This window comes from Otolemur garnettii, unplaced genomic scaffold, assembly GCF_000181295.1.
Source record: "Otolemur garnettii isolate 467f Iridium unplaced genomic scaffold, OtoGar3 scaffold00089, whole genome shotgun sequence".
Classification (NCBI taxonomy): Eukaryota; Metazoa; Chordata; class Mammalia; order Primates; family Galagidae; genus Otolemur; species Otolemur garnettii.
Genome location: NW_003852484.1, coordinates 4,486,318 through 4,501,469, shown reverse-complemented (window position 1 = coordinate 4,501,469; position 15,152 = coordinate 4,486,318). Strand labels below are relative to the sequence as shown.

Below are 15,152 nucleotides of genomic sequence, written 5' to 3'. Positions count from 1 at the left end.
ATGCTATACCATACTTCAAGACAAAATTTCATTTATTTGTAATTAGAAATCAGTATTTCACAATATATAATTACATATTGTTTTTGTGATTAATCACTGTGCTTTAATTATGTTCAATTTATAATAATTAAAATATATCCTGCATATCAGATATTTACATTACGATTCATAATAGTAGCAAAATTACAGTTATGAAGTAGCAAGAAAAATAATTTTATAGTTGGGGGTCACCACAACATGAGGAACTGTATTAAAGGGTTGCAGCATTAGGAAGGTTGAGAACCACTGTCCTAGACAAAGCAATTAGGCAAGAGAAAGAAATAAAGAGTAGACAAATTGGTAAAGAGAAGATCAAATTATTACTTTTTGCTCACTATCTGATTTTGTATATAGAAAATCCCAAAGACTACCAAAAGATTCCTAGAATTTATGAGGAAATTCAGCAAATTAATATACACAAACCAGTAGCATTTCTATATATCAATAACACTCAGGCTCAGAGTCAAAGCAAAGACTTAATATAATTTACGATAGCTACTAAGAAAATAAAATACTTAGGAATGTAATTAACTATGGAGGGAAAAGACCTCTACAAGGAGAAAAGTTAAAAAATGATGAAAGAAATCATAGATGACACAAACAAATTGAGAAATATATAATGCTTGTGTATTTATAAAATCAACATTGTTGATTTTATAAATCAACAAAATGTCTATACTGCCCAAAATGATTTATAAATTCAGTATAATCCCCATCAAAATACCAATGTTGTATTTCACAGATCTATAAAAAATTATTCTATTCTTTATTTGGAACAAAAGAGTGCCCAAATAGTCAAAACAATCTTAAACAAAAAGAACAAATCTGGAGGCATCTAATTACCAGACTTCAAATTATACTTTTTTAAAAAACTATTGTAATGAAAACAGCATGGTAATGATATAAAAAATGGTATAAAAACAAAAACATAGATCAGTGTAACAGAACAGAGAACCCAGATATCAAACTGTTTACCAACAACCAATTTTCAACAAAGTAGACAATTTTTTAGAATGTTAGATTTTCTCTATATGATAGAGGTTGGGCTAAAGCACTATTGTAATCAGGGAGCATTTGTAGGAAAGAAACCTCTCTAGCTATGTTATTCAGCTCAGCCTTCACATCCATACAAAGCTCAGACATGTGAGTAAAGAAGCCTTCAAAGGACTTCAAGTCCCCAGCTATTTAAGCACTCTTAACTAATGCTCCACACATCCTTGAGATAAGAGAACTCCATTTGGCCTTAGCCAAAGTCCTAACCTACAAAATCTGTGAACACAATGCAATCATTATTATTTTATATCAAGTTTTGGAGTAGTATTTTATGCAACAAGAGATAACCATAACATATAATATCATAGTTATTTTATATACATATTTCTAGAGTTATTTCAGAAATATTTTTAAAAATGACAATATTCTATAATGTGACATATGGCACAATTTACCTAAAACCTTATGCTTGGTTATATAAAATGGCTGATTTTCAGTTTTTCAATAATATAGTAACTAACACTACAGTGAATGTTTATATCAATGCAGATTTTTGTTTCTTTTTTGTGGTTAGCTTTGTTTTGGGTCATAAATTCCCAGAATCTCTATGCCTGAGCTATGACCAAATTTCTTTCTAAATGATGTATACCAATTCATATCTATCTCAAATATTTAGCATGGTAAAGAAAATCTTTTAAGAATGCAAATTCTTAGGAGGCTAAGGCAAGAGGATTAGTTGAGCCCAAGAGCTTGAGGTTGCTATGAGCTATGACACCATGGCACTCTACCAAGAGTGACAAAGTGAAACCCCATCTCAAAAAAAAAAAAAGCAAAATCTTGAGTACCCAGTTATGATAATATCAGTTTAGTATCATGAGTCAAACATGAGAAGCTGGGGGATATTTAGCTACCATTGCAGGTGTGGGGTAGGGGAACAAGCATGTTGAGTAATCTATTAATTAATGATATTCTATTATGAGCTGAAATGAAATAATAGTCACATGAAACAGCCAACAAAAGATGGTAACAAACAGGCAGGAGCAGATTTAGTTTAAGTCCAAAGAGTTCTATCTAAATGATCAAATTTCACTCTTCTCATGGTTCTGCCACACATTGCTATATCTAGCTGAGAGTATATAAAGAGATCTGCATTCCATCCTGCATTCCTCTGGGCAAGCAGCAAGGTCAGAGTCTGTGGGAATGGCAGCATTTCTAACCACTATACCGAGAGAGCATATTGTTCCAATTTGTACCCCCAAAGTAGTTGCCATTTTTTTGGACAGGGTCATGCTCCCCCCTGGATAGAGTGCAGTGGCATAATGCAACCTCAAATTTCTCATTGCAACCTCAAATTTCTGGGCTGAAGCTATTCTCCTTCCCCAGCTTCCTGAGTAGCTGGGCCTATACACATGTATCACTATAACCAGCTGATTTTTCTATTTTTTGTAGAGATTGGTCTTGCTTTGTTGCTCATGCTAGTCTTGAACTCTTGGCCTCAAGTGATCTACCCACCTCAGCCTCCCAAAGTGCTAGGATTACAGGCATGAGCCACTGTGCCCAGCCATAGTTGCCATTTTCTAATTCATGCTAATTCATTAATGCCAGATGTTCTTCCTGTTTATGAGACTGGATTCAATGGGGAAGAAGAGATGGAGCTCTTAATTTCAGCTTCCCCAGGACTAACTCATAATGGGATATTTATGCTATTTCATCTCAGATTTCTGAAATCTGTCAATATGGAAAATGACTAGTTCCAAAAGGTTTGGATCTTGAGAAATGTTACCACAATGGTTGACTAGAGTCACCCAGTGCTAATATCTTCCACAAAGAAGAACCAAAACATCATGTAAATAACATGTCAAATACACCGTCTAGGGAAGAACACTGGAATCCAGAAAGAAAACAATAGGGACCTATGAGGCATGGGAGTTCAAAATGACAAGCATAGAAAAGGAAGTAAAGCACCTGCTAGTTTTGCTTACAACCAAGAGGGACTCCTCACTGTGGAGAAAAGGTAACCAAGAGATCCCTAGCAGTCTACATTCCCACCACAGATGCCTACAGTCCTAGCTACAAGAAATCCCATCAGCCCTCATGGACCCTGAGCCTAATATAGGGAGCTTCTTTGAATCCACCTGACTGGATTGTTACAGAGAGTGAATTTGTGCTAGGTTCCACTTCTGAGACCCTGGCTACTGCAGCATGGTGCTATTTTGAGAGCAGAACCAACAGTGCACTGCATCTAATAGCCCCTGTACATCCACATCCCTGGGGCCCCACAAACATTCTCCTGCATCCACACAGAAGCCTGCAGTATTGTGGTGCCAGCTAGACCCAACTGTGAAGAGACATTGCTGGCATCTGAGCCTGTACAGTGCCCTATACCCCAAGTACCATGTCAGAGAGGCTGCCCTGGGACATAGAGAACAAAGATGTATGCTCCCCAGGACCTGATAGTAGCCTTCCCAAAGCCATTGCCACCAACTTAACCCTCCAGTGCTAAAGCTACCACATACTTGGATGCTCCAACCAGAAGACCAGGGGTCAGCTTGACTACCATGGATATCCTACCAGCCAAGGATACGCTGGCATCATGTGTCCCACCCATGGTCTAGGGACCAAGCCACCTGGCTCACTGCTGACATTACCAGCACCTATGCATGCTACCTGGGGACCTAGGACTGGTCCTACAAGCCCACCACCAAAATTGCCAGCATTTGTGCATCCCACCCAGGCCCCTGAAGACCTACCTGCTATTGACATTGCCCACAAGTCCCACCTGAGAGCCCAAGAAACAGTTTGCCCAGGGTCCAACGCTGCCACCACCAATATCTGCACAGTCACCTGGGGACCTGAGAATTGGTACACTGCCAAGACTGCTAATGCTCACATGACCAACCTAGGGGGCCTGAGGACCAGCCCACCTGGGATGTCAATCCCCAGCAGATACTAACCATAGCTTTCACAAATAATTTCAGCCCAAATCACTAAGAAACTCAGATACTACTAACAAGGTTACAACCAGAGTAATCATATGGAGACCACACTGTAGTGTCTACCCAACCGAAGCCAAAGCTGCCTACCCAGCTGATACTATAGATACATCTGCAGGAAAAGTCTTTCCCTATAGAATAAAATTCATAAAATTGAAATACTAACAGTTATATTAGATGTGCAGACATCAAAACATAAAAATATGAAAAATCAAGGAAACATGACACCTCCAAAAGAACACAATAATTCTCCAGTAATAGACTCCAAAGAAAAAGAAACCTATGAAATGCCTAAAAATTAATTCAAAATAATGATCTTAAGGAAATTCAACAAACTACAAGAGAATACAGATTAAAAAAAAATACAAAGAAATCAGAAAAACAATTCATGATTTGAACGTGAAATTCAAAAGGAGATGCCAAAAAACAGAGAGATACAAAAAGAACCAACCAAATCCTGGAATTTGAAGAATTCAATAAATGAAATAAAAAATACAATAAGAGCATCAACAATAGACTAGATCAAGCAGAAGACAGAAATTCTGACCTTGAAGATATATCTTTTGAAATAATCTAGTCAGCCAAAAAAAAATTAAAAAACTCAAAAGGAATAAAAAGAATGAAGAAAACTTACATGATATATGCATGCCTTCAAATGAACAAATACTTGAATTGGGGGAGTTTCAGAAGGAAAAAAGATGAGAAGAGGTATAGAAAGCCTATTTAATTAAAAAATAATAGTAACTGATAACTTCCTAAATCTTGAAAGAGATTGGTATCCAGATATAGAAAGTTCAATGATTCTCCAATATGTTTAACACATAAATGTCATCTCTAAGGCACACTGTTATCAATCTGCCAAAAAGCTAGGAGGTTGGTATATATTACATGTGCCTTATAAACTCAGCTAATGTCTTCAAAATTGCTCGCTACCACCTTCCCAAATATTTTAGTTGACCCTGTAGTCCAGTATTTAAACATACAAACAGGTGAGAAAATCTGGATTAGAATCCTATTCCATGGGACGCTGCTTCAGGGGTCAGAATGTCATACCCACGCTATCTCTCTACAGGCTACCCACCTTTCCCTGGATATCCTCCTGCAGTCAGGAATCATCTTTTCCCCCTCCAGGCCAGTATCCTTATCCTAGTGGCTTTCTTCCAATGGGAGGAGATGCTTATTCACAAGTGCCAAGTAGTGCCTACCCAGGAGCTGGAGGCTACCCTGCACCTGGAAACCAGTTATCCAACCCCTGGAGGCTATCCTGGTTCCCCACAGCCAGGGGGAGCACCATCCTATCCTGGAGTTCCTCCAGGCCAAGGATTTGGAGTCCCTCCAGGTGGAGCAGGCTTTTCTGGCTATCCACAGCCACCTTCACAGTCTTATGGTGGTGATCCAACACAGGTCCCACTACCTGGTGGCTTTCCTGGAGGACAGTATCCTGGAGAACAAGCTCCTTACCCTAGTCAGCCTGCTGCGATGACTCAGGGCACTCAAGGAACAGTCAGACCAGCTGCTAACTTTGATGCTATGAGAGATGCAGAAATTCTCTGTAAAGCAATGAAGAGTTTTGGGACAGACGAGCAAGCAGTTGTGGATGTTGTGGCCAACCGTTCCAATAATCAGAGGCAAAAAATTACAGCAGCTTTTAAGACCATGTATGGCAAGGATATAATGAAAGATCTCAAATCAGAGTTAAGTGAAAATATGGAAGAATGAATCCTTGCCCTGTTCATGCCGTCTACATATTATGATGCCTGGAGTTTACGGAATGCAATGCAGGGAGCAGGAACTCAGGAACGTGTATTGATTGAGATTTTGTGTAGAAGAACAAATCAGGAAATCCAAGAAATCGTCAGATGTTATCAGTCAGAGTTTGGATGAGACCTTGAAAAAGACATTAGGTCAGATACATCAGGGCATTTTGAACATTTACTTGTATCTATGTGCCAGGGAAACCGTGATGAGAACCAGAGTGTAAACGACCAGATGGCTCAGGAAGATGCTCAGTGTCTATCAAGCTGGTGAAGGAAATCTAGGGACAGATGAATCTTGCTTTAACATGATCCTTGCCACAAGAAGCTTTCCTCAGCTGAAAGCTACCATGGAGGCTTATTCTAGGATGGCTAACCAAGATTTGTTAAGCAGTGTGGGCCGTGAATTTTCCGGATATATTAAAAGTGGTTTGAGGGCCATCTATTGATCTTGTGCAGATAAAACAGATGTTTACTCAGATGTATCAGAAGACGCTGGGCTCAATGATTTCAAGTGACACAAGCAGAGATTACCGAAGGCTTCTTTTGGCCATTGTGGGCCAGTAGGAATGATTTTATTTTTTCTTTCTTTTTTTTTTTTTGTGTGTGTGGGTGCAGCTATTCATAGCTTATCCTTCAAAGCAGTGACGACCTGCATGCAGCAGTATCAACCATCACCTAACCAAAAGAGCTTTTTACTAAGGACTGTGTCAGGGTAATGTGCTTGGTTTGCACATGTTGTTATTGCCTTAATTCTAATGTTTTTTTTCTCTTTATACAATCAGTATAAAGCTATATCACAGTGATGTAGTAATATCACAATGTTTATAAAGCTTCATTCTCACTAATCTTATTCTAATCAGGATATTAAATCGAATACAAGTAACAATAATCTCTAAGAAAAAAAAAATTCCACTCCATGATTACTACTGACATGGTATGAGAAAATTTTCTGAACCCTTTTCTCAGTTTCCTTATCTGCAAAATCAGAATAGTAATAAAAACACCTACATTGTAGGATTGTTGTGACAGTTATATGAGATAATGTATATAAAATGCCAGTCATTTAGTTTTTAATATTTGATAAGTAGCTGTCGTTTTTTAAAAATAGTAAAACATGCCAGCATGTTTAAATGGTGAAAACGAATTCTCACCCTCATAGTATATGCCAGAGAATCTGGGAAATATATAATCTTAGGTTTTTAAACTCTACAATACAGAAAGGTTATATTGCAATGAGTACTGAATGCCAATTCTCCATGTCCAAAATGGCCATTAAGCATGATTCATCTCCATGTAACTCTACCATCTTTTGAATGACCCTGAAAGCACATTTTAAAATGTATTCTGTATATTATAGAACTATGAGGTGATGCTGCAAATACAATTTGTCAGCATTAAGAAAAATAAGACATATTTTTAATGCATCAGTAAATTTTTAACATTCTATCAAAGTAGAGCTAAACTCCCAAACTCTAAACAAACAAAACTATTGTCTTGGACATGAGCAGTTTTATACTCTGGAAGACTGACAATAATAATTAAATTTTGTTCAGAGTTCACTGTATACCAGCACATATTCTAGCATGTGAAATGTATTATCACAAAACTCCAAGAAGTAGGTAACAATATTCAGAATTTACAGAAGAAACAAAAGCATGAGGACTTCAGTAATTTGTACAAATAGTAAGTGTCAGAGCTAGGATTTGACCCCAGGCAAAGAAGTTTGGTTCTAGTATTCTTAAGTACCATTCACAAGTACACAGTAGCATGCTTTCATTCTATCTTAAACTCCAAATATTTAATGTACTTTCAAAATTTATGTAAGTTGGTGTATATTTGAATTATACAATAAAATGTTTAACACTATAATGTATTTTGTATTGCCATTAAATGTTAAAATACATAGTGGGGATACAAAATAAATTTTAAACTATGTTAACTAGTTATATTTAAAAAAAAGAATCTTATATTCCACAAATATCTTTTGGCAACCACAGTGGCTCACTCTGTCTGGGAAGCCTAGGTGTGAGGATCACTTGAGCCTAGGAGTTTTAGACCAGCCAGTGCAACATAACACAACCCCTGTGTCAACCAAAAAAAAAAAAAAGATTAGCTGGGCGTGATCCTAGCTACTCCAGAGGCTGAGGCAGGAGGATCACTTGAGCCCAAGATTACAACAAACTGTGATCATGCCACTGCACTCCAGCTTGGATGACAAAGGGCAACCCTGACTCTAATAAATATCTTTTGAGCTTTTTGTTTAACTACTGATATTATAACTAAATCTTAAAATAATAAGGACTTAGCCATATTCATATGGCTTGGGATATAAAGGAATTTTTGCTCCTCTTCACTTGTTAATCTACACATTTTGATTCCTTTATATTAAGACTTAATTATGATATTTATTCTGCCTTCTTCCTCTTCATACAGACCATGTAAATGGACACTGCACAAGTCCAACTTCTCAAAGTTGCACTTCTGGAAAACGTCTTTCTAGTGCTGATGTTTCAAAAGTAAATCGCTGGGGTCCTGGAAGACCACCATTTCGAAAGGCACAGTCAGCTGCTTGTATGGAAATTTCTTTACCAGTTACAACAGAAGGTAGGTTAACTATATTAATTTTTGTGGGCACAGTTAAAATTTGGTTTACCATAGTAGTGGGAGCTGGGAGACAAGAGTTGGAAATCACGTGCAAAAAATATTTTTAAAACTACTACTAATCATTACTAGATAATAAGTAATTGAGAGCCTGTTGGAACTGTGGACATAACTCCAGCTCAGTTTCTCACAATACTTCCTTTCTCATCTCTAAAACTAAAATACCTCAGCTTATGGGTAGGTTCTCTCTCCTCTGTATGAAAGGAGATCTAGGCTTTAATTAGTTCTTTACTCTTCCAAAAATAATTAAGTGTTAATGTCAATCTTGATAATAAGCTTTTTGGTGTTTCTATTTGTAGAGAGGTATTTAATATCTTACAACCTTAATTTCTTCAACTGTCAAATGAATGTGACCAAGAAAATAGGCAAGATATTACATTTTTACATTTGCAATCATTATCTTAATGACATTTTTAAAAGGATTTCTTATGAAATGAGTAAAGACAGGGAGTGAGTATTAATTTTGAATGGTGATGAACAATGAATAGAGAAATTTGGAGACATATACATTAGGACCATTAGTAATAGAAGCAATCTGTAGGGATTAAAAGTATAATAGCACTCTTAATCATTGTGATGAGATGTGGGAATCTTGACTTTAAATATTCCTACATCTAATTTGTATTGGATTTTAGAATTATTTAACTCTGAATCTCTATTTCCAAATCTGTAAAATATATAATTTCCAAGTTCCCTGTAATCTATAAATTGTATAATAAATGATTATTTTTGTAAATTTGCTGAGAGATGAGAAAAAAAGGAGAAACTTTAGGAATACTATATCTTATTATCTAGAAGAGATACTCTGAGGAACCTATATTTAGTCTTTTGATAAAAAGAGTTATGAGTCATACCCATAAGAGGATAAGGAGAGTTGAAGGCACTGGAATGAAAAGTATGAAGAACTTGTACTCTGGAGTGATTATAAGAAAAGTACAACTTTACTGATATTTAAGATGTGTGAGCTTGTACTTGGAGGATGTACATGTGCAAGTGTTGATAAGAGGATAAACTGAAATTGCCTTGTTTCCTTTAAGTGAGCTAATCCCTCTCAGAAGGATTACCCCTACAACAGGATAGAATCATCTACAGCTCCTTATTTAGCCCTAGGCTAAATTAGGACTGGATTTGGATGTAAAGTAGGCAGCTTGAAACCAAGGAGAGATAACATTTGCACTTTGGCCTCCATAATTGCCCCAGATATAGAATATGTTTGCCACAGAAGATTATGACCCAGATAAGTTCTTTTGTGCCAATAGCTACAATATTGTCAATAACTGGGAATCACCAAAAAATAGTTAGAAATACTTCCAACAAACAATTCAGAGTTAAGAGGCAAACACAATTTAAACAGGATTGGAAAATCTTGTAAACTTTATTATTTAGATGATTTTTTCCAGAAAGATATCTTTAACTAACTCATGAGTTAATGTAGAGAGAGAAAAACATGGAGGCAAGAGACTCAAGTTCTACTGCTGACTCTCCTAAGTTTATGATCTATACTTTTACATTTCAATTTATCCATCTTCAAAATAAGCTGGTAACCTGAGTAAGCTGCATTCCAGGTCAATTAACAAAGAATTAAATTCTACTTCTCCCTCATAATTTTGGCTTTTATGTATTAAATCTGTATGTACTTATTGTAGAAATATGCTAATATTTAATTTTTTTAAAAAAATATCCATAGAAAACCGAGAAAATTCCTACAATCGTTCTAGAAGCTCTAGCATCTCTAGTATTGACAAAGATTCTAAAGAAGCAATTACAGCACTATATTTCATGGACTCCTTTGCACGGAAAAATGACTCTACCATCTCACCTTGTCTGTTTGTTGGAACTAGTCTAGGAATGGTATTAATCATCTCCCTAAACCTACCATCAACAGATGAACAAAGGTTTACAGAGCCGGTAATGGTATTGCCAAGTGGTAAGAGTTTTTATTCATTTATTCCTTTATTGGTATTTCTTCAAATTTAGATGTGGTTTTCTATATCCCAAGAATAGAAATAAACAATCCCTGGAACTAATATAATAGATCTCTCAATATTATACAAAAGTTATTTTTCACTCAATACATTAATTTTTTTTTGATATGGGACAAAAGTTACAAGTATTCTAAGCCATAAGAATGACTGAGAATTTCATAAATCATATAGTATCTCGACATTTATCATATTGTATCTTACCTTCAAGGTAAAAGAGTACAACCATTTCTACTGTTATTAAACTATGGAACTGCCACCCTAAAGAATGCCTTGGAAATTAAGTTTCTGAAAACTGCTAAGGAAAACTTTAATGCAAAAGTTAAATTTATTTTTAAGAAATGGAAGTATTTCTCAAAAGTTTCTTGTCAGATCAGAGCCCATGAATATGTTGGCATCATCCTTGAAGAACTCAGAACACTTAACTTAGAAGCTTAAAAAAAAAAAAAAATTTTTTTTTTTTTTTTTTTGAGACAATATTGCTCTGTTGCCCCAGCTAGAGTGCAGTGGCACCAGCTCTGCAACCTCAAACTCCTGGGCTCAAGTGATCATCCTATTTCAGCCTCCTAAGTAGCTGGGATTACAGGTGCAGGTGATGATGCCTAGATAATTTTTTTTCTATTTTTAGTAGAGACGGACTCTTACTCTTGCTTAGGCTAGTCTAAAAATTCTGAGGTCAAGAAATCCTTATGTCTTGGGCTCCCAGAGTACCAGAATTACAGATGTGAGCTACCACACCTGCCCAGCTTTTGAATGTCTTATAAGCTTCCTATTTTATTTCAAAGGCAAGTCACGCAATGTCTTTCTGTTTTTTCCTAGTACCTAGAGTATTGAACATATGTTATAAGTGTTTGTTGCTAAGTATATGTTATATTTGCTTCCTACTTGAATTATCTATTTTTTTTCCTGTTAAAGAAGTTACGAGCATGATTCCGCCCTTCATTCCTTTGAATGTTTTAAATTTTTTACTTATTACAAATGTCTTCCTTTTTCCTATATATGATAATGAATACTTTCCACATAGTTTTTATATAAAAAATAAAAATAATTTAATTCATATATAGGATAGGGTTTCATTTAAAAGGATAGATATGGTGTGGCAGGATAAAGGTGTGTTTTCTTTGTCAACAGGTGTGCTAAATTCATATAGCTATATTGTAGGTAGAATAATCAGCCTTCTAATATGGCAAATTCAGAGAAATCCACTGTGTTTTAAGATTAATCTGTTAAGATTATTTTATTTTAAATATATTTTCACAATGAGAAAACCTTTTACTGCATTCCTAATTATAAGGAAATGTACAGAATTATTTTATACTAGTTGAGTTGGTTAGAGCCCATTCAGCAGGGTTGTAATGAATTATTAATTAATCCATCATTTAATTCAATAAAAAATTACACATACTGGATATATTTTTTATTAATACAATCATGGGGTACAGTGTGGTGTTTTCACATACAGTTCATCAAACTGCTTAACATAGCCTTTACGTCATTTTCTTAGTTATTGTGTTAAGACTTTTATATTCTACTCTTAGAAAGATTCACTTGTACCCTTGTAAGATAAACCATAGAAGTGATCCCTCCAATCTCCCTCCCTCCACCCATCCCCCCCTCCCATCCACATACTGGATATCTTATATGTGCTAGGCATTCCTCAGAAGTCTAAAGGTAAAAAAAAAAAAAATCTCCTCAAAAGATAGGTGAAAATGCTGAGCTTAATATTTTTTGTTTTTAAACAACAGCTACCTAAAAAGTTTTGTACAATAAGGAATACTAATTTTCTTAATATTCTTTATTAAATTACTGTCATATTCAGCTTCATTGTATGCTGTGTTAACATAAGCCATCATACCATATGTTCTAGAGAATGTTTTTTATTCAATAAAGTTTTAGGAGAGAAAAAAATATCAACCTCCCATGTCACACAAGTTTAAAGCCTTAAGTGCAGGACAATTTCCTCATTAGAAATATTCTAATAAATGTGGTTTTCTGTATCACAAGTGTAGAAATAAAAAAAGTCACTCAAACTAATATAACAGATCTTTCAGTATTATAGGAAAGTTCTTTGCCATTCTTAGCACACAGACTTAGACCAAAAAATGATGGCAAAATACAAAATAAGTATAGCTTTATCTTTTTGACTTTTGGTTTATAAATAATTGCAAACTTTTTCTTATCTACTTAATGAAATGTAATGGGGAAGCTGTCTTCTGTAAGTTTCTTTGTCAGTATTCTCCTGCTGTTTTTTCAGGGCTTTAGTTAATAATAATGTATCCATATCAGTTCATTAATTGTATCAAATGTGCCACATAAATTAATCAAGATGTTAATTGGGGAAATAATATATGGGGTATGTGGGAACTCTCAGTACTATTTGCTCTATTTTCTGTAACCTGAAATTGCTCTAAAAAATAAAGTCTATTTAAAAAAAAAAAAGCAGATTCATATAAAGAAGAAAGCTATGAGGTTTGGTTCATATTTATTCTGTAATTAAGCAAATTTATGGCAGTACAAAGAGCAAAAGGAGAGTAGGGTTTTATAAGAAAAGATAGAGATGATAGAAAGACAGTTCAAAACGAAGTTTAAAGTAGAAAACTTTGCCCCTTCCTCCTTCACAGCTTCCTTAATGAGTCTGTATGACAGTGTCCCAGCCTTCACTCTCTTAGCAGTATCTGGTCTTCATTCCATATCCACTAGTCCCTGCTCAAGCTTATGGGAACCATTATGGGTACTGTTCGTGGTGCTGCTTCACCTTACAGAAATCATTTAAATAGTTTTGGAATTGGAATTTACTCTTCCATGTGAATGAAGTGAGTGACATGCTCTCAGGTCCTGAAGGTATTTTTTGTCCCTGTGAAAGTATTGTTAAACAACCTTTGGAGTTACTGATGAAGAGTAAAAGTCTTAGGGGAGGAAAGGAGGAGGAGGAGGTGGAGAAATAAATCTCAAAATGGACTATTTTCAAGTTTAAGAAAACTGCTTGACTCATGTGCATTTTCCTAGGAATGAGAGGGACTGCACAATACTGATGTTGAAGAACAATTCAATACAGCATGACTGAAAATCTGGAGATAAGGGAGAACATGGCATAGCTGGAGCTTTGAGATAGAATGGTACTAGATTAGGCTGGAAAAGTAAGCAGGGTGGTATCCCTAAACTGAGGGGGAGCTAAGATGGTGGCCTAGTGGCAGCCTCTCCCAACAAATGGGGAGAAACTCAAGCAGGAGCCACCACTTAAGCCATTCAGCTCAGAGACAGCATTCTGAGGACCCAGAGAGATGACAGGAAATGCCAGGAGTGGAGAGGAGAAGCAGGAAAGGAAGTCAACAAGAAAAATAGGTGAAGGTGAGGTAAGAGATTTCACAAAGTTGGTACAATCTCGGTTGCTAGGAGGCCCACACCATTCCCCAGTACCCCTTTCATAGGACCATCCTTTGATGGACCTGAATTCTGTACAAATCAGGCCCCACAAGATAGCAAGCCCAGGGGAAAGGAGCAACAGCAGTGGCTCTACACCAACTGCAGAGTGCACCAAGCTGGTCTTCTTAGGGGCTATTGTCACACTCCCCATGGAGCACAGGCAGGTCCAGGAGCAGCAGTGGGTAAGGAGGGGACTATATGGGAGATATAGCCCCAACCAGGGGGTCACAGGAGGGGTCCCAGGATTATTGCAGCCCTGTGACTATTACATGGGTCAGTCCCACGTGGTGTGGCTTCTCAGGGTCCCTGAAACTCTCCAGTCTGGTCTGCTGCATAGGGGATGCAAACTCCACATGCCAAGCTTAGGCAGCCTACAGCCAAGCTGGTCCTTCCACTTTGTTATACTAAGTGAAGTGGCCCTGCATCTCCTCCCTCCTATCTAGCCCCACCACTACCACCACCACCTCCTTTTGAACTGTAGGTTCCATTCAGAGCACTAATCTTCAGTTCCTGCAACAGTACAGTAGCTGAGGTTCCCTGTATGGAACCAGAAGCCATCACAAAATGTTGGGAGACCCTCCACAGACCTGCAGCACCACCATCCCGGACCTTTAGTGTTGTCCCTGGCCCATGGGCCACTCTAGACCCTCCACTTTCAGAGCAAATCAGAAAACCCAGAACTCAAAAGTTTGTGGTTTGAAATCTCCAGAGAACTGAAGCTCACAGAGTAGCAGCTAACAGCTGCTGTTATTTCTAATCCTAGATCGCCATCTACTGATCTCTTTTTTATTTCTATTTCTTTTCCAAGGCAATAGGATTTTAATAATTACAGTCGATCTTTGTTCCCCTCTTTTCTTTTTATTTCTCTTCTATGGCAAAAAAGATTTTAATAATTATGGTCCACAATTTTTTTCTTTCTTCTCTTGATTTTTCTTTATTTTCTCAACTAAACCTTAGTGTCAATTCAGCCTAATAGACAAGGCAAGAAAGGATAAGGCAGTACTAAACACACACACACATGAGGAAGAACCAGCAAGAAAATTCTGGCAATATGAAAAATAAGAACAGATCAACTGCCTGAAGTAATCACAATGGACCTACCCAGAAAATTCCAACCATAAAGGAATTACTGAAATGACAGAAATGAAAAATAGAATAGAGATAGCAAATCAGATGAATGGAATTGAAGAGAAAGTGAAAAAACAGCAAAATGAAGTCCAATAATTATCCCAAGAAATCAAAAAAATTAAAAACAAAGTCACCAAGGACCTAGACATAATTAGGAAGGATATAATGGAACTAAA

General features: G+C 36.5%; 1 protein-coding gene and 1 pseudogene across 3 annotated transcripts in view; both read left to right on the top strand.

The window, feature by feature from the left end:
* Positions 1-15,152, top strand: part of STXBP5L (syntaxin binding protein 5 like) — a 327,805-nt gene that overhangs the window by 284,206 nt on the left and 28,447 nt on the right. For 2 of the 3 annotated variants that reach the window (XM_012808413.1, XM_012808415.2), the window contains 2 exons: positions 8,216-8,386; positions 10,131-10,370. In XM_012808413.1, the coding sequence (XP_012663867.1) occupies positions 8,216-8,386; positions 10,131-10,370 (411 nt within the window). The remainder of the gene's footprint in view (positions 1-8,215; positions 8,387-10,130; positions 10,371-15,152) is intronic. The other variant, XM_012808414.1, reaches the window with a different exon arrangement.
* LOC105887464 lies at positions 5,070-6,346 on the top strand (annotated as a pseudogene).